The sequence below is a fragment of the Gavialis gangeticus genome, unplaced genomic scaffold (assembly GCF_001723915.1).
Source record: "Gavialis gangeticus isolate Ggan-Ray unplaced genomic scaffold, GavGan_comp1, whole genome shotgun sequence".
Taxonomy (NCBI): Eukaryota; Metazoa; Chordata; order Crocodylia; family Gavialidae; genus Gavialis; species Gavialis gangeticus.
The window spans coordinates 154,153,263-154,175,837 of NW_017729025.1; the positions used below are offsets into that span (position 1 = coordinate 154,153,263).

Genomic DNA, 22,575 nt, shown 5'->3' on the forward strand with positions numbered 1-22,575 from the left:
GTTCATATCTTGGGTCGGGGGTTGGGTCTCTTTGCAGCTGGTGCCTAAGTTCTGCGAGAATCTCCACGAGATGGTGCTGAGAGAAGGCACTTCATCCCTGAACAGTGGGAACCTGAGCCTGCAAATGTCCGCCTCTTTCAACAGCCTGTATGACTTCCTTGAGCAATTCAGCATGCAAATCGAGTAAGCCCCCTCTCATCCTAAAGTGCCTTCTGCAGGGAGAGTAACAGCTGCTCTCATTCCATGCCCAGGTCTCTGCATGACCGGCCTACATTTGAAAGTACTCTGCCCCACCACCCTGCTATTAGTGTGGGGCTTTAGGATCCCATCTGGAAACATGGGCTAGATGAGGTGAGGTCCTGTAATAAATTAACGATGCAATTGAGATCAGTGGGCTGAGTCACTGTAGAATAGTCACGCGTATGTAACTATGACACAATTGCTCACTAAGGTCTTGCTTCCTCTTTTCTCATTAAAGGAGCCTGATCACTTCAGCTCTCTTTTAATAGAAGAGAGTCAGTCTCACGTTTTGTTAATTTTTCTAGCCCAGCCTTTAGAAAAAAAAAATCACATCCTTTGTTGATCCAAGTGTATTTTTAAAAAGGGGGGGAGGGGTTGGAAATGGGGGGAAGCAGGTCTTCCCAAAACTACATACCAAGAGACCTTGAAATAATGAATGAAATCTTGACCTTATTGTTTTTAATTGGAGGGAGGGTGGGGGTTGCTATCTATGGCTATAAGGTCAGGATTTCAGCTGCCCATTTTGGCAGTATGTCAAGAATGAAGAGCATATTTTTTTTTTTTTTTTATAAAACAGGCCTCCATGTAGCTTTTTAAGTTCTCTTTACTGTTTAGGTTGTACAAGTAAGTCTTGGTTTTGTTTCGCTTCCTTTTGTTAACACAGGCCTTTGCATTGCACCATAAGGTATACAGGGCTTTCCTGAGGGATCCTTCTGGGAAGGAGGGGGCCAGCTTGGGCCTCTTTTGGAGGCAACTGATTTTCCAGAAAGGTTGCATATCTGCCTCTTTGAAGGCAGGCCTTTTTGAGGGTTCAAGCTGGCAGACAAAACAACTGGCAAACCTGGCCCTTGCAGGTTGGTAGGCAACAGGCTGGCAGCAGGAATAGCTTCTGGGTTTCTGTTCAGTGGTTGAATTAAGGGATCCATATCTGTATGGTCAGAGGCCTCTGGCTTGAGAGCTGTGCTGTCCCTTCCTTTACATTCCTGTACATTCCTTAATGGGCTAGAGGTCTCAGCTCAGCCACTGAGCTATTGGCCTCAGCCTTCCTCTTGTCTGACTGGGACACCAGAGCTGCTTTTTTTCCAGCTGGCTAGGAATGGATCCCATTTCTACACCAATTGCTGCTATTATTACCCATCTTGTTCCAGTTAAGAATACAAAAAAGCTCCTGGGGTGGAGGGAGAATTTGATCCGTTTAGAGTCCATGACAAATGGAAAAGCAATTAGCCTTAAAGCTTGCAAAGTGCCTTGGAAATTGGGCTGCCTGCCTGAAAAGTAGGAAGGGGAGATGGAAAGGGGCAGCTACAGGGGAAAGCGGGAGAGGATCAGGTGAGCTGGGCAAGGTTGACAGCAGCTTCTTACCTCATTGGCCACATGCATCAACTCTTCTGGAAAAGCAGCAGCTCTTCTGTCTCTGGGCTGAGGAATCTTCTAGGAGCAGGTATTCACGACTCAAATGTTTAATGGATCATTTCAGGGTTTTTTTGATTATGTCCTATTTCATGACATGATACAGCCATGTGGTCCTTCCAGTCCCTGCAGCCCAGCCATTGCTTTCATTGGGAGATAACTGCTTACCCTAAGCTGCAGGCAGTTTTCACCCCGATGGGTTGTAACTCTATTAATAATCTAGCGAGATTTAGTGAGAGACAGCCAATGACATTCCAGGACCTCTGAATTTGGCTTGGGAGGTTGCAGTGGCTGTAGATAACAGAAAAAATTGCTGTAGAACATATTTGGAACAGGGACACCAGTGACTGTGGGGTCTAGACTTGCTTATGTCTATCTGAACAAAAGGCCCTAGCTATATTGCAGAGCCTGCCTTGACTCCATGCATATTAGTGTTAACCTGTCCATACAGGCCACATTGCACAGCCATGTTTGCATCAGTCCAGCATGAGGAGCTCTTCTACTCTGGTGCAGAATTCCTACTATGGTCCAAAGCAATGTTGTCCTTATTTGCAGAGATGAGCTGTAAAACAGTCTCCCTATTGCCAACATAGTTTAGAAACTCATTTTTTGCACAGAGAGGGGCTGTGGGATTCTCAAATCTCAGTCCAACTACATAGTTGTTGACAATCATCTATAGGGACATGCACTGTGCAGCAGAGACTGCTGTGTTTTAGTCTGTAGTGGGGATAGGTTGTTAGCTGTCAGCATGAAATGCTAGCATGGTTTAGTGTGAAGCAGCAGGGTCTGTTTAGCTAAATTCACTTTGTAAGCTATCTAGTTAGAAAGCACCTAAATTACTTGAGCACCTTCAATATCCTAAACGGATGGAATTTCTTTTTTCTACCCAATTTGGAGTATGAGTTACACCTCTATTAAGATCTGGGCCAGGGCCTGTAGGAAATACAAGGACACTAAAAGCACAAGCGCTTTTCTGTGGCAAGACCATAGGACCCCCTGGCTCAGTATCTGCACTACACCGTGAGGTGCCAAATCAATATTTTGTTATAAATACAAATGTTGGTACTGTACTTTTATAAATTTGTTTTAGTTATTGTTTTCTCCCATACACTTGAATAAAGGGCCTTCTTCAACTGGTTCCAAATGACATGGCCCAACTGAGATCAAGGGAGGCTTATACTATCTACGAAAGTGGCCTTTGATGTTAATCAGGAAGTGGCTAATAGTCACTGAAAGCCTAGTCCAGATTCTGCATGAGTCCAAGTAGTCTCAGTTGTTAACTGACATCAGAATTGGGTCTCAAGAGAAAAAAAGACCAGCATCAAGTTGGCAGACCTGGAACTCACGCCTCTCTGTGAGGCGACCAATAGTGAACATCAGGAATCAACTGAAGAAATATGGCCTCAATCCAAAGTCCAGCATGAACCATTTCAAGGGACTCTCTGGGCTTTGGATCCATTGTACAATGCTGAAGGCATCACACATTTGACAGCCTGTTGGTAATGTCTAATGAGGGAGAAACATTGCAATATAGCATACTTGGTGTGCTAGCTTTTGTACATAGTTTTAATTTATACCTGCGGGTTTTTTCTCCCACCTTGTATCTATTCTGCATAGAGCAAACCTCTCCTGTATGTCATTTGCTGATGGGGAGGGAGGAATTATTTTAGCATTGCTTTTTCTGCCATGTTGACAGCATAACTAAACATGCATTTTTCCCATGTGTTTGTGTAAATAAATGGACATGTCTGCAATCCTGCTATGGGTGGAAAGTGTTTATTGCAAATTCAGCTTTAACATACACTGCAAACAGGCAGACATCTTGCAGAACAAGGTGCATGAGACATGGTCCCGAATGAACCACGGGCTTTGACTACAGGGCAGTCTTCTTCCCATGCAGCCTTTCCTTGGTTGGCTCAATTATTCATCCAAGATGTTCTGAAATAAGAAAAAAAGAGTAAGTAACTGCAGTTGCTTCTTCAGTGGCTAAAAAAGCAGATAAGCAGCAGAGCACTGACCTGAATCTTAACAAGCCCCAAAAGTTGAGGGCTATTTGGGTCTGGTAGGTGAGCTGTGGGGTGGGGCTCTGGAGCAGTAAGAGCCACCAAGTTGTCAGACCACCAGCCCCACAGCAAGGGTGGAGAAAGGTGCTGCATTGCGTTGTGGTGCCAGCCTCCATTAACCACCCTGGGCTGTGGTTACTGCAGGGGCAAGCTGGGAGCACAGCCATCCAAAATACCATTTGTAGAACACTGTTGCTCCAGGGTTTAGCAATTTCCAAGCGCCACCAGAGGCAATGTTTATATTATGGCAGACACACTCCCTCACGTTGCTGCAGCTCTACCAATGCAAGGCATTTTTCAGCTGGTGTTGCCACGCCAGTTCCCCCAAGAGGAAGAACCAGGTTCCTGTCAGAGCTGTGTCCACAATCAGGAGCTTTGCTGGCCTAGATGCATCAACTCCAGGGCATGATCCTTTCACACCCCACAACATAGCTATGCCAGCTACTCTGTGATGTAGACAAGACCCAAGTCACAGGCATCTATGTGCAGCAGTAAGTTCTTGGAGCATGATTCCCCAGTAACACATCACACACACCAGTGGTTCCCCATGAGGGATGATGACTTCCTGAGAGGGTTTGTGAGGACTGGCTTCCAAGGGCACAAACTTATGGGTCTACCATTATTTTTAAAAGCATCTAAAAAAGCCCAGGCTTCAAGGCTCTTTTAGATACATGAAGAGTGAGATTTTCATAACCCACTAGAGAATTTAGGTGCTCAACTCTCCCCTTAATTTTTTTCAGCCTAATCAAGATGCTTGCATCTAGGAATAGCACTGAGATACTTATATAGAAGACTGCCAGAGTATATTCTTTAAATTAAGAAGGATTATATAAATATAGAGAGGCCGCAGAGATGATTGACAGCTGGCACCCCAAATTAATTTCTTCAGGCTGTACCATGCAGGCCAAGCTAGGCCAATTTAACAGTCTACGCAAGGCTTAAAACATGTATTGGAGTGTTTGACCAGCAGGCTACAATGGGCATTTTACAGAACTTAGGCAGGGAAAGGAAGGCCAGGCAGAAAGGGACTTTTCTATTTAATGACCTGACCTAACTCCCATTAAAATCAATGGGAAAACTTAGCCTATCCTTTGTCATCCAAGTGCATCACAAGTGTTAACCCAGTTCAGTGTTCCTAGAAGGCAGAGAAGTGCTATTCTCTCCATATTCCAGACGGAGAACTCAGCAGAGACCAAGGCTGATGTCTTGTAAAGACCATTACAGGCCCAACTCCCAATAAAGAGTCTGAACACCTCAAGTGATATAGGTCTCAGCAACTTGTCTCAGGTCATGCAAGGAATCCAAGTCCTAGACCAGGGCCTTAACTACCATCCATTCACTGGGGATACACCAGGAGCTGTATCAGGTTGCGTTAAGTAGCTACCCCCAGCACGAAAACAACAGAAGCCAAAAGCCAGGGAGCAGGGCCAAACTGCAGCCACATTACCTGGCGACTGATGTGGACATTGCTGGGGCCAAACGTTGTCGTTCCGTAGCTCGTGACATAGTAGTGGGCAGCAGGCTGAGCCGAGGGAGCTTCCACATCACTCAAAACTGAAAGGGAAGACAGAGAGGTATCAGTCTACCCCAGCAGTACATAAGCTGAAAGACCCCCATGGTTATTCTGCCACAGAGGAATCTATTTCCCTACATACATCCCTCACCCACTGCCAGTATAAAGTGGGGGAGGGATGTACTTGGCCAATATACTAAGCCACTCAGGATGGGGGCGGAATGGTAGCTGGCATGAGTTGTCAGCACTCCCTTCACCTGGATGGAGCAATGACTGTTGACCCCAGCTGTGCATCTGTCCCCAAAGCATATCAGTGATTAAGCAGGGACACAGTTAAGCCAAGGGGGGCCCAGTGTTGATATCTACAAACAGAGAATGGCTGCCAAAGATTCTTAGGAAAATGTGTGCTTTGTTAGAAACAAACACTTGAAACAAGGAACCTCTTCATTAGGGATGAGCTAGAGGGCACCGTGTCACCCACCCCTTTCTGCCTTCACATGCATGCCTATCTGTACCAGGTGAGATTAATGTGAATTGGGACAGAAGTGGGTAAGAATTCAGATGTCCCAGCTCTGACGTCCTAGTTTGGATATGCTTATCAGCATTATTTGCCCCCAACTGAGACCAGCAGTGCGACGGTCTCTGCCCCCAAAAATCTCAAACCCCAACTGGATCTAACTTTGCCTTAGCATCCCTGATGAACAGATGAGGCAACGCAGCACTGAGATGAGTGAATGATGTGCCCAGGGGCATGCAGGAAGTCATTCATATGTTCATTCTCTCTCCTTTTCTGGCAGGATGCTGCAGCCAGCTGGCATCTTACCTTTGGGTAAAAGCAGCTCTGTCCGAAACTGATGGCTACATGTTCCACAAGTTTTAATGTTCTCCTTGGTCCTTTGAAGAGAGATAAAAGACTACAGTAGACAAAACCTCACAACACACCTTTCCAGCCTTGAAAAGTCTACTCACTATGGAATCAAAGTTTTTTTGCCAGATTGTGCTTTTTGAAGTATTACAGACAAAACCTATACGAGCAAACATTACCAATGTGCTGGCACTAGGGTGTCTAACAGAAAGCCCCAGGATTCATTCCCAGCCCTGCCATGGACCTCTTGAATGACATCTGCCAAGTCACTTAACACAAAGGTTGCATACCTGTAAACCAAGTGTTTGACATGAGCCTCTGCACGTTCCCTCTTATGGTATCAAAACATGAGCTGGTGGTAGTACAGAAGAGGGAATGTACCAAAGCCACCTAAAGAAGGCCATTTACAGACCCATATTTAAGGTGCTGTTTTTCAAAGGGCTGCCTTCTACTCCCAGCAAAGTCACCCCTGATTTTCACAAATCCCAACCATGAGCCATAGCTGGGTACCTAAGCAAAATGTGTAGCTTTTCAGAAGTACTCAGAGCTCCCCAGCGAAGCCAGTAAGCCTATAGAGGGGCTTGAGGAGTTTCTAGAAAGGGAAGGCTAACACCTAATGTTAGGCATCAAAACCTGGGCAACATGATCTGAGACGGGTGAAGGCCAACATCCTTCACCTGTAAAGTTGGCTATGATCTGCCTCAAAATGGAGCAAGGACTTTCACCTTTATAACTTGTCTTGGGATACTCAGGTGAGAAGGCATATCATCAACAAACTGAATATTTATAACCAGTTTCATTTGCTGTTTTTAAAAAAAACAAACCATTGCCTTTTGCCATGCTCTTGGATCCCCACATCCACTTTGTAAGGGAGACAGGGTTACCAAAACTTATCAAGTTACAGAGTGTACGTACACCGTGGACTTGCCATCCAGGTCCGGCCAAACAAACTCTGCAGGACACGCCGCAGTGCGACAAGGTGTTTTCAAGCATATGTGGAGCCCAGGCCACTCATCTGAGAGCTTCCGGATGATGGAGACGATCGCCATGACCAAGTCCCACGTAATCTGGAATTCTTTGGGGATGAACAAAGAGGGAAGAACCAGCTGCTGGTGACCATCACAGTAACCCAGCTGGAGCTGACCAAGACTAAGAATAGAAATAACTTGACTGCAGCTTGATCATGCAGGATTATAGGCAAACAGTTATGCCAACTGGGTTTAGGCCCAACTTTCTTGAGAAGCAAGAACTGAATTGGGTAAAGCAAAAAGTTTTCAAAGTCTACATTGTGCCTCTTCCTTATTTGTTATCACTTGTAGCGTTGATGAACCTAAGAGCCTCAGCTGTGGACTAAGGGTAGGTCTACACCACTCTTCAAGGAAGGCTGCTCTCAAGCACACTCTGCTTACCCACTCCCTTCCAGGAGCTGTTCCTCCCTCTCCCCACCAGATGCACTCTTGTATGCCAGACACAAAGCTTGTGAGCCACCATGGGGTGCTTCACTACCACTCCAAGGCACTTTCCAGGTTAGGTGCATGCAAGCAGATGTCTGTGCACAGGTCAGTGCTGGGGATAGCGTGTGGATATATTCTACAGTACTCTATGGTGTCCCTATGCCAGGCTTGTTGAGAGTAGCTAAAACATTTTCTCACTGAAACTTTGACCAATCTTAGCCAGTTCTATGATGGACTCTGTCTGAGCCCACAGTTTTTTCATTAAAAAAAAATCTGTTGGGACCCCAATTTCATTAAGATCTATTGAGCATGAACCTTTCAGCTGAAAGTCTGATTAATGAGATTTTCCCCCAGATTACAGAGTTGCTTCAACAGCTCAAACCAGCCTTGGGGGAAGCAGACTGTTCCCTGTGTTGTGGGGACCTCCATAGGGTCTTCAGCATGCGTAGCACCACACATCCTCGGTTAACTCTAGGGACAGGAAATAGGGGTTGTGCTACAGATGTACTGCTCATGCACTGAAGTCCTCACACATCCAAACACACTGACTGGTTTCCTAAGTTGATCAGCAGCAGATGGAAACTCCTCCCTCCTTTCCAGGAAACATGCTCAACAGAGAAGGCATTAACGAGGCTTCAGGTCTTACCTATCCTTTCTGCCGGCTTTCTGCAGCGGAGTTCAATATAGCTGTAGCCCTTCTGGTTGTTCTCTTTGATCAACAAAGGCTTGCCGCTGCACACGAGCAGGCACATCATCTTTGCAACCCAGTGGGTGGAATAGAAGGAGCAAGCTTTCACCATGAGTCTGCAGTGGAAATGAAGAGACATTAGCCTGTAGATGGTGACCCTGCCACATACTGCCCTCCCCTCATCTCTGGTATCGTGAAGCCATTTTAAATTCTACAATCACCAATCCTGCTTAAGCACAGGAGAAAAAATTAAGGGTCTTTCATATTAAAAGTATAAGCTCTTATTGAGTAAGCTCAAGGGCAGAGTCCCATGGCCAACAACTGTAGCAAACTCATGTAGGGCTGACCTAGCATGGGTTATGGACACAGCTGGTGTATTTGTCTGTCATATTATTCTCTTTCCAAGAAGAGCCAGCAATCATAAGTCTCTTTCTGAAGCCAAAAGCTGTCCCCCTGCATTGACCAGCCTGGGTGCTTAGTACAAATTAAGCAGCCAACCATCTCAGGGACAAACCCCAATATTACTACTATAAATTCACACGTGCACCTTAAGGTCTCTCTCCCTCCTCTTCTCATGCATTTGAGGCAACACTGCTCACCTGAAAGCTAGGGTGACAACACGTGCCTGTTTGCTGTTAATCTGTGTCATGCACACAGGTAGTCTTTGGAATGGATCATTTCTGCCACTGATTTATTGGATTGGGGAAGGAGGAGGAGCTGGCTTCCCCCAACTGCAAGCCCTCTAATGCTCTAAGAGCAAATGAACATTTATCAGCCCATCAGACATCCCTCAGAGTACCAAGCCATCCCATATCCTGACTGGATGGCTGAATCTTACAATGGGAAGATTCCAGCTCCAAGACACTCCTGACAAGAGGAGCCTCATTTTACAATGGGATGCATCTTTCTGTCCACAAAGGTTTGGCGATGAGCAATCTTCCAGAGGACAAACACCGCTGTGGTGCAGGAGCTCAGCATTTCCCTGCATTGACGACTCCACAACCGTCAGCACTAGCCTCTGTTGTAAGCAGGCACTAGGCAGCTGGCTAAGCTTCTGGATTTGTTGTTTTGCTGTGCTGTATGTGCAAATCACAGCCACCAGGGCCAAGAGGATGGCTCCTGTGAGAACCAGGTTCTCCAAGGGACATCACTCAGTCAATGACAACTCTTTGTAAAAGGCAATAAGTTTACCAGTAGGTTTACCAGAGTATCCTCCCATCTTTCAGGTTTCTTCTTGCATCCTACTTGCCTCTATTGCACTCAATTTTTCTTAAAAAGACATTTAAGTGTAGGCTCAGCCTCTGAGGACACCCAAGTCCTCTAACCACAGATCAGGTAGAGGCAAGGAAGCATCCCAACGTCACCCCACTGAGTCTCAAACCCTGACTGGAAGGAAGCACCTCCTTTGGTTGCAAGGGGAGTCCAGTCTTCAACCCATAGCACTCTGTGACCATCTGCTAGTACTTGTGCCTGCTCTTAAAGCACTAGCCATGGAGGTGGGATTTATGATGGGCACATCTACAAACTGGGAATTTGTCAAAACTTCTGATGTAGGTAAACTGAGGGCAGGTGTTGGGGGGAGGGGAAGATAGGGGGGAACTCATGTGAAAGAAGGTAATAGCTGCTACCAACATGGACTAGATATGGGTCAACATGCTAGAAGTAAAGTGTTCCTAACCGTGCTTCTGCCTCTAAGGATTTAATGTGCTTATTGCATTTCATCCCATACTACTTCCCTATGGTTGCTTTTTTCTTTGCTCTCCTGAGCATTAATAACCAGCTTAGCAGAAGTAGGAAGATGGGAGACCTGTGCTCCAGAAAACTGGGATCCCATGACAGAACTCCCCATACCCACGGGCTGGCCAAAGGCATTGCATAGATTCAGGAAAAAGTAAGGCCATCAAGAGGTCCCCAAAACAAGCAACAATTTACCTACACGGTGATGAATAGGAATCATAGCAACTGACTCTGAGCTACTGAATTGATCACATTCCCCATTACTGATCACCCGTGTTACAACAGCACCTACACCCCACAGCTGAGACATACCAGCATGCTCAGTAGGTAGAGTTCTGGCTACAAACCAACCCCAAATAGACAACAGACATTTTACAGACAGAAAATGGAGGCACCCAGAGACTAAACAATTTATCTAGGGTTGCCCAGAGTTCGTGGCACAGTTGGGAAGTGAACCCCAATCTCTCAAGTGCCAGTCTAGTGTTAACTCCAAGAGCAACCTTCCTTTCGGTTATGGTGAATGGCTTTTGTTTTTAGTCATGCTAATTCAATACCTCCAAGACAGTCAAGAAGGCATGACCATAGCCCTGAGGGACTTGCACTTCAGGATAGGCAGACAGGCTACGGCACATGTCCATCATGAAGAGCCACTCCTTACCTTTGGAAGAAGCTCTCTGGGACTTCAGGTGAGAAGTAGGCCCGTAGGTGGAGATCTTCTGCATGATCTCCTCCCCACACATCAGAAACATCCTTGCTGTGGTTGAGATACATGGGAAACAAGTAACAGGCCTCACTGTGGCTCTGTGTCACTTCCCATGGCTTCCCAGGCACAAACTCCCTGGCTGCTGGGTTGAGCTTCTCGGTGTTCCTCACCTCCAGGCAAATCTCAAAGTGCTCCAGGAGGCTGAACAGCTTCCCTTTCTGGGACTTGCGCCCCATCATCTCCTCAAAGATGTCCTCCAGCCCTTCGAAGGGGAGCTGGTGCTTGACTAAGGCACGCATGGCCTGCTGGCACAGCATAGCTTTTGACTTGAATGTCCATACCCAGTTGGATTGGTCCCTGATGGTTGCATGTTCCCCCACCAGTGTGTCCACTGAGATGCTCTCTATCTGCTGCACAAGGTGATACCTGACAAGGAGCTGGATGGAAAAAAAATGAATTCCTTGGTGCTTGGGCCATCACAGCGGCTGCTGCTTGCACATAATTGCCTCTTCCATAATTCTATGCACCCCCCATCCCATCCCTGTGGATTCATTCATAATTGGGTGAAGTTTGGAAACAAATCTCCACCACCCCTACGAGGCGGGTGAAAGCACTCTCATCCCAGTTCTACACATGGGAACCTGAGGGACAGAACAGACAGTAACTTGCTCAAGCTCAAACGAGGCATCTGTGGAGAAGTAAGGAATTGAATCCATCTCTCCCCAAGTCTCAGACCAGAAACCTGTACACTGGGCCATCCTTTCCTCCTGGCACCCTCCTCCCCACAACTACCTCCATCCCAGCCAACACCCAGCTTCTCTCAGGAAACAGAGCCATATCTACCAAGCCTGCACTAGTAAGATGGAAACAAGGGCTTGACCAAGGTTGGACTGAGGTTATACACAGGGTATTAAAAGAAAGTGGAGAAGGGATCCTAGCCCTAGAAATTCATTTAAGCTTATGATATACATAGGTTCATTTATCAGATGGCTCCAAGAAGCTGTAGAGATGGCTGTCCAGCCAGATCAGTAGTGGCTGAAAGCTATTCATATCTCCTAGCTGTATGAAGAGACATTGGCACTCTCAGCCTAATTCCTAGTAGACTGGTGTCCACCTCACAATGCTTAGAGCAGGAGACTGGGATTTCATTCCTGGCTGTGCCACTGGTGCAGCACAAACCTGGAAAAATAATTTTGCTTCTGCTTTTCCTATCCATAAAATGGGAATAGTACTGACCTCTCCCACCTGAGACTCACACTTTGCAAACAGTCCTTTAAGCACTTTGAGACAGCCTGCTTACATGCTGCATAGGTGCAAGATTTCTGAGGCAAGCCTCTGAGGTAAATTGAGACGTATCTATGCTGCAGTCACCGAAGGTCAGAGTTCACCTTACACCCAAGATAGATCTCAACTTCTTGGCAGTGTAGCCCACAGCACTACAGAACTCAGCACAGGCTGAAAACACATCCAAAAAGATGAGTAAATACTGAAGTGGGTTTTTGCAGCCCACACCAAGCTCCACACGCTACAGGTGGTACCCAAACTAGCTAGTTTAAAACTAGTACTTTAATAGCTGCAGTGGCTACAATGTTGACGTACCAACAAGGTGCATCTCGAAAGTTAAATTATTATCCTCAAGGTTTCTTCACTCCATAAGGACCTTGTGCATGGACAGCGGCATACAGCAAAACACATAAGGCCAGTTCTCAGAGTAACAGCCTGGCATGGAGGAAGAGTCCCATTGATCCCCACTGCTCACCTTGAACATGGTTATCAGAAAGGCTGGCCGGAGGAAGACCATGTTTTCCATCTGCTTGATTTCCTCATACCATATGATCAATCCAATGTGGTGGAGGTACCTCAGGACATCTTGGAGAAGTTCTCTGCCAAGGCCGGTCAGGTGCTTTCTCTGGGCAAGTTCACAGAGCAAGAGATTGAGATCCATCATGCCTTGAGGGGGAAAAAACAGGTACATGGAAACTTAGAACAGCATATCAAACAACTCCCAAATGCCAGCAAGCAACAGCTGGTCATCTCTTGAGCCTTGAAAAGGCTATCGTATATCACTACCAATTGTATTCTGCACTTGGGCAAAACCTGCTCCAGGTCAAGAGCTACTCTTGGGGGAACTGAACATAGGAAGCCTGAAGTGCAGAGTGGTTTGCTCCATGTCCTTATTACCTTGCTAAGACACTGGTAGGTAGGTAGGACTGGGCATGTGGAAGCAGGTGGGGTGCATGTGCCATCACTTTTAAACACTTACTGAAGTACAGACCTTCAAATAATGAATCTAGCTCTGCAGTCCACAGTCGCATAAGCAGGTGCACATTTTTATGAAAAGCATTTGCAAGAGCAAGTCTTACATACTGGGTTGTGCACTGCAAACACAAGATTCCCAGGAGCCAGGGTTGAGCAGTGGCATGGACAACGATCACTGGCAAACAATCTTTTCTACTCCAATGAAAATAAAACCATTCTATTTATTTCCAGAAAAGTTCAGGAGGAGCTGATAATCTGACCCAATGCATTCCTCGTTGATCTACCAGGCACGGGAAGAAAACTTACAATAGGGAAACAAAGCCTGGAGCATTCAAGATGGTCTTTCTAGCCTGAATGCCTACATCTCTGTCTGGGAACTGTGAGGGAAATAGAAATAGGCATAGTAAGAATCTGCACATCAGTCACAAGATCCCATCTGCCTTTCCAGTCTCTGATACTTATACATGGCTTTTGTTCTCAATGGTGCGAGGCTCCTGCAGCTCATGTTGACTTCACATTGGAATTAGGAGCACTGAACCTCTCTGAAAATCAAGCTAACAGTTTTCTTAGTTCACTAGCTCCAGGATGCCTGTGTCTATGCTGATCCAGGCCATGCTTGACCTGAACATAGCTGGGATGGCCACGGGTAAGGAGAGTGCTGCTACATTGTGGGAAGGAAGCAGCCATGCTTCTAGTCCCTGCGCCAAAATCTCAGCCTCCCTCACCAGATATGCTGAGAATGGGCACAAAGGGAAGACAAGCAACTAGGCCAGCAGTTAAATAGTAGTGCTCAGCCCTACAAGAGTAAAGGATTTGTTTCTAGATCACTGAATTCCCTGTTCCCGTTGCACCTAAAGTACTTCAGACCACAGCTGCCCAGCTCCTACGTGTGGTCACCCAGCTGTGCTAAGTCTTTCAATAGCAAACTACTTTCCAGTGGAATAAGGAGCACCAAGTTTACCAGGCACCACCATGCTAAGGACGATTTGACAATAAGGCACTGGCTGTAGCACAGTGCCCCTAGAGTCATGAGGGGTCCATGGCCTCGCACGTGAGGGAAGGGAGTCGGAGCTAGGGACTGTTCCTGCATGGTTACCATGTTCTGCTGTCCCCTTGCTCTGCACAACATCAACAATGGCAGCTTCCACCTCCTTGTAGACCGGGGGCAGCATTCTGATAACGTTAGGGAATATTTCTTCATTCCGCACATGTCCCAGAATGGCGGCTTCTAGTTTCTTAATGTCCTGGTAATCGGTGCAATTGACGGAAATAAGATCTAAAATCTGCAAAGAGAAAGTTCTAGTGTAAGTAGCTTCTATGGGGCACTCAGAAGTACGGACGTAGAGGGGAGATTTGGTTGTACCTAGCACACTTCATATTTAAGGCACATGACCTTTTGCATTTAAATAGTTTCAGGCACTAAACCTGCTATAGGGGTGACTTCAACCTTCTGGCCAGTAACTGTGGCTCTACAGCAGGGGTGGGTAATTATTTTGGGCAGAGGGCCGCTTACTGAGTTTCAGCAAGCCATCAAGGGTTGCATGACAGGCAGCCCAGGGCAGATTAATATTAAATTTACTAAATTTTTAGGGGCCTTGCGGACCAGAGAGAATGGCTTGGCAGGCTGTACCTAGCCCCTGGGCCACATTTTGCCCACCCCTGCTCTACAGTCCACTTTCCTCCCTCCACCCGCCTTGTTTCTCTCTCTCTCATTGCTGAGACCCACGTAAACAGGGAAAACTGACCAGCTGTTAGTAGCAAACTGGCAAAGAGTTTTTCAATGGGCAATGTTAAAAATGATAAATAAAAAGATATTTTTACGAGGGACAAAAGGATTACAAATATGATTTTCCCATGTGGGTTTGTGGATTGCATTAAAATACAATGCAGTAGAAACTGCACAGGGAAGACGTACAAAAGCCAGAGCTAAAACATAGGCCATGCATAATACGAGGCATGCTCTGTCTACAGTTCAGCAAATTAGGCTTCCTTGACGGTTTACTCATATAACATGTACAAAAAAAGGATCCTAGCTAGTGGCTGACCAAACCCATGTAGTGAGGGTGGCCATTGGTCCTGTTTTATACCAGACCATCCTGTTTTTAAACCCTATGTTTCCTGTCTGTTTCTTAATGAGGAACAGACTGCAAAATGTCTTGTTTTTCAGTTCACTGGTGGAAATACATGTTAATCATTTGTCCTCATGATGCTATTGGCTGTGCCTAGAGGTAGAGCAGTACACAGCCAGGAGGAGCAGGGTTCAGAGCCAGCCAGGGAGGGAAGGAGGTGGCGTTTTGTAGTGGTCCTGCCCCTTGCTGTTGATTGGCCAAGGCCCCAGTGCCCCCCCCCCCAGCTGATTAGCCGAGGGGACTGGTGTCCCTGTCCCCCTCCCACCAAAGGGATGTCCTGTATTCTGGGGATGCATCAGTGGCCGCCCTACAAGTAGCAGATCGTTTTTGGCTAAATGAAAAAGAGATGCAAATGGCAAATGAAACTAAGCTGTTAAGTAACTGGCAACCACAGCCAGAAAGACTTGTCCAATGGGGCTGGGTATTAATGATATTCAAGACACTTGGGTTCAACTGCCAGCTGCAGAATAGATTTCCTCAGGGATTTCAGGCAAGCCACAAGCTTTCTGTGCCTCACCTGTAGGATGGGTTAACAGCACTTCCTTACCCAAATAGTTATGAAGGTGAACACAGATACCATAAAGGCCTGGGATATGATGGTAATAGTGGCTATGTTAGTAGCCCATGCAGTATTTTCAGGGGGACCTAATTGCACAGGGAAAACAAACAGAAGGCAGGAAGGAATAGAAGCAGCTCCAAAGATTCCTCTCCCATCCCTTGTTGGGTACAGCTTAGTGGGAGGGAAAAGAAAGACATTCAGCAGGAACAAAGCAGGACAACTTAATTGACTAAGCTGGGCTGCATGGAGCACTGGGAATTCTAGAGGGCACCGATACACGTGCTGGACGGCTGCTCCCACGTGCTCGACTAGTCAGAGCAGCCTCCACATCACGTGTATTCAGCACCTCTGCGCTTCAAAATGGTGGCAGGGCACTTTAACTAAAGCTCATTCAATGAACTTTAATAAAGTGCCCCTGCTGCCATTTCAAAGCATGGAACACTGAACACATGGGATGCGGCGCAGATTTTACCTAGATTTAACTGCTCCAATTAAAATCGCACCCCCCGACACACACACACACACACACACACACACACACACACACACAACACCATGGAGCATGTGTAAAGATGCACGTGTAAAGACAAACAGAGAAAAAGTTTGTGGGTTTTTAAGAAATTTTGATGAGGGTGGTGGGGGGAGGGGAGGATTCAATATTTTCTTTTTCTTTCCAAATCCCTTCTTTTTCTTGGTTTGTTTTTAAATGCACCAGCTATCAAAAAGGGCTCCTTGAAACTTGCCACGCAAGTGCCTCCCACAGCATTTGGGTACCAGGGTGAAAGGCTCACAGTCAAGCAGATTAGGGCACCAGCAGAAATCTAAGAAAGGTCTAACCATGTCCTAGCACCCTCCAGGAGGAATATTCTTGAGCACACCCCGCCCTCTTGCTCCTTCTGACACATGCCAACCCCAGAAACACAGAGGTGAAGCTCACTGCAGGAGCATCTGCTTACAGCTGCTCTCAAGCATACCAGAGATGGGGGTCCCAAGGGCAGTGTCCTCAGGGTAGCTTCACTGCCCTGCTTTCAGATTTGGGATAAGCGAGCGGGAACAGGCAGGTAAGGTGTGCTTGAGAGTGTCCCTCCCTAGGAGGGCCACAGATGCTGGCTAGACATCCCCTTTGTGGATGATGCTTAGTGGCTCCTGGGCCCTACTAGCCCCTTGGAGCAGGGGGATGCATCTCCTTCTGGTCTGCACAGCCCCTTGCACTCCTACAATGACCCATAATAAGTCACATTCCCTACAGTTAAGGTGCGGCTCTCCGTTTCCTTCAGTCTGTTCCACTGGTCCACGTAGATTTCTGACTCTTCGCTGTCTTCCAGATTGTTGATGAAGTGGATGAGATTTGTCCTCCTCTCTTCCAGCATGGCCTGGATCCTGTTCATGACATCCTGCTTCTTTGCCTCCACTTCCCCCTCATCACAACAGTCTATATGAGTTCCCACTGGGAGGACCACTGAGTTTGGGATTCGCATGAAGAGGTTGTTGATCCAGAAACCAACAAGCTCCTTGAAGACTTTGTCATTAAGCTGGTACCTGAAAGAAAAAAAAATAAATCCACATACCTTAGGCTCTCAGCTGGTTACTCTGGGCACCGGCAGTGGGAACTGAGGTGGTAACAAGATGCATCTGGGTCATCATAGGCCTGCCACAGTAACAAACTCAAGTCCCTAGAGCTTGAACAGAGGGACTAGAGGGTCAGTCAGTCCCTCAGTTCATGTGGTGGAGCCAGCACACCATGCAGAGATAACCAAGCTAGCTCTAGATTCCACGTGTACATAGTTACATGTATGTAGTCCTGCACCCAGGCTAACTCACTTGGGAGAGAAGTCAACTAATTAACTTGGGTACCGTACTGCTGTCATAACTGATTCTGGCTCTAGACCCAACAAGTACAGAGCCAGTCTGTGCATCCCCGCACTGTACTGCTTTGAGCCCAATGGACCTATCCTGAAACTTTGAGCTTGGTGTTGGGGCAGACATTCTGTACTGTAGAGCAGACACAAGGCAATACAGCAAATGCTGAACAGTGGTTTCATATTAACACCTTCCTCTAAATCCCCTGGCACTGGGCGCATCCAGCTGAAAATTGCTCTGCACCAAACGTTTCATTCCTGCACACTGATAGGCTCAAATATTAGGATAAGACCCAAAGGCCTCGTATCCACCCAGCAGGATGGTATTCACACTGCAGGCAGCTAGGTCTCACAGACATGGATCGTGGCCTGGGTCTCAGGGAACCATTGGCAGTTCTGCCATTGACCTGCTGCCTGACCTTGAATGAACCCCCCTCCTCTCTCTCTCAGTCCAGATTTTTCCTCCCACCCTTCACAGGCCTCAGCTGTCTAGATTGCAAACTCTCCAAACACACACGCAGATCATATAGTGCTTACTGCTGGAAGTTAATGACTAGGATGACGAGGGCCTGGGGGGTGATGAAGACATGGTGAGTCATGTAGTACTCCAGCTGGCCAGCAAAGTCCCAGAAAAGAAACGTGAAGTCCTGGATGCAGAACTCACTGATCTCAATCCCAACGGTCCGCTCTTCCTCAGACAATGGGACTGCTCGCCTCTGCTGCAGGCTTTTGCAGATGGTGGATTTCCCTGCCAGCGAGGCCCCCAGGAACATAGTCTTCACCCTCCGGTCCTCTTGTGCCTGGCATGTCTGAAGCTGGCTGAAGTAGCTCAGGATCTGGCGGATTCCCCCAGCACAGACTTCGCCAGGAGGTTCCCTCAGAGGGTTCCCATTTGCCTTGAACATTCTCAGTGGCCGCCCAGTGAACAGCCCAACGGGCAGCTGGTGCAGCATATTATTTTGTATGTAGAAGTCCTGCAAACTTGCCAGTTCCAAGACAGCCTGGGGGATGTCTTGGAACAAGTTGTTGGAGAGATTGAGATACTGGAGGCTGCCCTGACAAGCGGCTAGGTCTTTGGGGAGGTCACTAAGACGGTTGTTGTTCAACCGCAAGTGTTTCAGCTTAAGAAGACAGGAAAAGATCCCCTCTGGGATGACCCGAATTTGGTTCTGATTCAGGTCCAGCTTCTCCAGATGGACCAGACTCTGGATTTCCTTTGGGAAGTCAACAATATCATTCTTGGACAATATCAACTTCTTCAAGTTGCAGAGCTGAGAGATCCCAGGGATGCGCTTCAGCTTGTTGCGGTCCAGATTTAGACTTTCCAGCCAGGTGTCACACAAGATAGTAGGAGGCAGCACTCGGAGCCTCAGGGTGGAGAGAGTCACTTCCCGTGGGTAGTCACTTAGCTCCTGACCTGATGAATGTGACATGATTCTAGTTTAAGCACCAGATTTCTTTCAAGAGCTTACCACCTGCTAGCCCTCTCACTTCCCAGAAGTCTGCCTTCCCATACAGGGGACTGAAAAGATGTTGCAAGCCACTGGGTCTTTGACCCCTGTTCTTGACCCTCCCCAAGCTCATCACAAGAGGGTCCTTTTAGGTGCCATTTCTAAGGCAAAGTGTGGGATCTATTTCAGCAGCAGACTGTCTACATGTTGTATCTGCCACATGGTACTGTGTAGTCACTCTGAAGAGGAAAAGAATGATAAGCAAAGCAGGGTGGGGAGGGAAGAGAGATGAGCTGAGAAAAGTCAGATCACTGCACTGTGTTGTCACTTGGTCAAGAGCCAGAGCAGAGGAGGACTGTTGTGTGATCTTTAAGTGACAATAGCTTAGGCAGGTAACTTCATAGGCACCTGGAAGACTCTAGCCCCTACTGTCACAGCACTTGACCACTGAGACAGGGAAGGAGAGCAACTTCTGGAGCTAGCCCTTATTCAGTCTGCAACACTGCAGAGCAAAAGGCCACATGACTACTGGCCAGCAAGATGTAGTGACAGTTAAGAGGCTAAGAGTCAACTTAAGGTCCTCCCTCATACCCGTATTCAGAAGCACCCCAAGCTGATGCATTATGGGATACCTGACTAGGGACAGGACTGGACACAAGCAAGAGCCACCTTCATAGCTACAAGGAGCAGGGGATCCTGTGCAAGGGCCTAGACTAGAGCTTGGGCGTAAGGGTCCCGCTACAGGAGGGACATGGGGGAAGTGGAACTTGATTCAAATTTGGTGGAAAGAAAGTGAGGTCATAGGGTGACCACATCTCTCTCAAGCAGAAGCCAAGCTATCTGGCTACCTCCTCTGTTACAGGGAGGATGGGTCTCTGTCTAAGGATGCTTTAAATCAAAGTAAGTCTCACAGACTCATTTCCCTTCTCCCAGGACAGCAGCTGCAGGACTCCTCTGAACAGGGCTCCAGGCTCAGAAGCCAAATGCAGAAGTATTCTCACCCCATTCTCCACTCTTATAGGGGGAAGGGAAAGTAGTCATCCCTTTGCCCAAGTTATACCTGCCACCCACTCCCTCTGACAACAAGCAACAGTCTAGGGCTGGACATGAGCAAGAGGGGAAAAGAGCTCCTACTCACAGGCTGTGTGCTTGGCCATGCTGTTGGCTGTAGGGTGCTGCAGCTGCCGTGACAGGATCTATACTAGTCACACAGACTCCTGTTTTCATTTCCTCATCTCTTTATGACGCTGCACCCCCCTGCTTTCTGGGCAGCTCCATCAACCCTCCCCTTCCTTCCATCCAATTTCAAAACCTGCAGCAGCTTGCACAACGCAGAGGAGGAGCTGGGCATTTGTTACCGCACATGGTTCCTGGGAGAAGAGATTCTCTTAGGACTGCAGGTACTTGCTTCCAGCAACCTCCGATTAGTTGGTGCCGCTGCTAAAGCCGTTTCGAGATCTACTTCTCACAACCTTTCCTGAAGGACGGCTGCATAGAGGGTGCCCATAGACTAGAAAAGCAGCGCGCTAGTCAACTATGGAATGGCTTTGCTCGTCTCCAATCCCATCCTCTGGGGCTGTAGACAATGTGATGCATGTTGATGGTCGGGACATACCAGGCCTGGCAGGATTCAACTTTTAAAAAAATTGATAAACATTGATTTCACCACACACACACACACAACTGAAAAATATTTCCACTGGAATAAACTAAATTTATAGAAAGGGGACTGTCACTGGACACTGGAGAAAGAGAGATGGAGGGACTAAAGGGGAAAACAATGGGTGGCCTAAATATTGGTCAGTAAGGCAATTGGCTACTCATTCCCAGCCTAATGACACATAAATTAAGCAATTAGCTGCTCTTCACAGGTGGGGAGAAGGCAAGCTGGAGGGAGATAAGCTACTTAAACCCCTACCCAAAGGTGGTGAGGAGGGGAAGGAGCAGGGGGCATTTGAGGCTCCAGCCCAGTGTCAGCAGGGTCCTGCCTGGACAGGACTGGCTAAGCAATGGGGGCTGAGGGCAGCCACAGCCTCTCCCCATGTTCCCAGAGCTCTGGGATTGCTGCTGCCCTCTTCTGGTCTCTGCCCACCAGGCTCTCTCCTGCTGAATGAAGAGAATGGTTTAAAAGTAGGTGTGATATATTGATTTATGAATATTTACTTTTTATATTTTGACATGCATTTTTTTTTTTTTATAAAAAGTGTTTAACAGCTTACTGTCATTACTAAACTGTCTGCCCCGCCCACGCCCCTAATTCCGCCCAATCCTGAACATTTAACTCAATAAAAATCAAAACAAAGGCTTAAACATAAGCATTGATTTCAGCCGTCTAAATTATTAAAACAACAAAAATAGAGTTCTGCCAAGCCTAAACACACCACAATTATTGTGTGCCACATTCACCTCAGTATGGATGGCACGGCTGCCCTGCTGTCAGATTTCCAGACCCACAGGGAGCCCTGGGCCCTGCACACTGGATCAGGCACCCAATTCCAGTGCAGAGGACCAAGTGATGGTGGCACTGGGCTCCAAGGGCCAATCTCAGTGTTGGGGCAGGAAGTGGCAGCACTGGGCTCACAGTGTCCAATCCAGCTTGCAGACCAGCCCTATGCCACTCCTCTGGCCTACAGGGCCAACCTGCAACAACTGGCAAAGGCAGCCTCTGTGTATAGCACATGGCAGACTGGGGAGGGCCAGGCAGGCCAGTGGCAGATAAAACAGAAAGCAGAGCAGCAGAGGAGTTAGGGAGCACAGGACTGGCAGCAGAAAGCAGAGCAGCAGATCAGGCAGGGGAAGTGGATCAGAATGGCACTTAGGGAGGGTATGGGGCCAATTTGTGGCATGCCTGCTGAAAGCATTGGCAACCTATAGCCTGGCCCGCAGAGATGTTATCTTGCCCACTAAGCACATTTGTGCAAGAATCCACCATCTACTGGCTGTCCATGGAGCACTGAGCTGTGTTAATTTAGCCTGCTGTTACTGAAAGGTTGCCAGCTGCTGCTCTAGGCCTAAGACCGTGCTGCTACTTCCAGGTCAGAGATGCTTTTTCTGTCCTACTCAGTGCAAGACACATGCTCAGCACATACAGGTACCAGTTAAACATGTCCATCCCAGAGTTATACTCAAATTCAGTGATTGTTAGCATACACACAAGGTTTTCTTAAAGGTAGCCCCCTCTCCCCCAAATCAGGAGGCGGCCTTTTAAAGCAACGGGGCCATTTGCTTATTGTAGCACGTTCCCATAACATGTTCAGGAGTGCCTCCTGGTCAGCAGCCACTTCATAAGCAGGGACAGAAGCACAGGAACAAGAGACCTACCAGCTCTATTGGATGTTTGATCGGTACTTTTCACAGCTCATCACTTAGTAAAGCACTTGCCAACTGAAGGTGCTTTTCTAAATACAGACTACATTTAACCTAAACAGTGTGCATATACACTTGTTGCCAAGGGTTAATACATGATGGATAGCTGTTATAATGAATGACTATTCAATTGTTCAAATAAACATTGTGGAAGTCACTTGGGAATCCATTTCCTGCTTTCAAAAGGGCCAGATACAAACAGGAGCTCAGGGCAACAGGATGCAAGCACTTTTGAAAACTTCACCCAAATTCCAATAGCTTGCTCATCAAGTCTGTTAT

The 22,575-nt window shown here is 47.3% G+C and overlaps 2 protein-coding genes across 2 annotated transcripts in view; one reads left to right on the forward strand and one right to left on the reverse strand.

Moving 5' to 3' along the window:
- IRF7 (interferon regulatory factor 7) overlaps positions 1 to 6,112 on the forward strand; it is a 40,528-nt gene extending 34,416 nt beyond the window's left edge. The window contains exons 12-13 of the mRNA XM_019519804.1: positions 38 to 183; positions 6,024 to 6,112. Of these exons, the coding sequence (XP_019375349.1) occupies positions 38 to 183; positions 6,024 to 6,081 (204 nt within the window). The 3' untranslated portion in view covers positions 6,082 to 6,112. The remainder of the gene's footprint in view (positions 1 to 37; positions 184 to 6,023) is intronic.
- LOC109299221 (malignant fibrous histiocytoma-amplified sequence 1 homolog) lies at positions 2,022 to 20,235 on the reverse strand. Its single transcript, XM_019519803.1, has 11 exons — positions 20,069 to 20,235; positions 18,017 to 18,896; positions 16,868 to 17,159; positions 14,029 to 14,215; positions 12,433 to 12,623; positions 10,629 to 11,110; positions 8,192 to 8,349; positions 7,007 to 7,166; positions 6,050 to 6,120; positions 5,161 to 5,267; positions 2,022 to 3,588 (listed from the first exon to the last, which is right to left on the reverse strand). The coding sequence occupies exons 1-11, from the start codon at positions 20,085 to 20,087 to the stop codon at positions 3,571 to 3,573; spliced, it is 2,565 nt and encodes an 854-aa protein (XP_019375348.1). The 5' UTR covers positions 20,088 to 20,235; the 3' UTR covers positions 2,022 to 3,570.
- Between the last annotated feature and the right edge of the window lie 2,340 nt (positions 20,236 to 22,575).

Coding starts and splice junctions, on each gene's coding strand:
- LOC109299221 (XM_019519803.1), bottom strand. Junction 12,624..14,028: donor CAAGGGGACAGCAGAACATG/GTAACCATGCAG, acceptor TTCCCCCTCAAG/GCATGATGGATCTCAATCTC. Junction 8,350..10,628: donor CCAGAGAGCTTCTTCCAAAG/GTAAGGAGTGGC, acceptor TTTCCACTGCAG/ACTCATGGTGAAAGCTTGCT.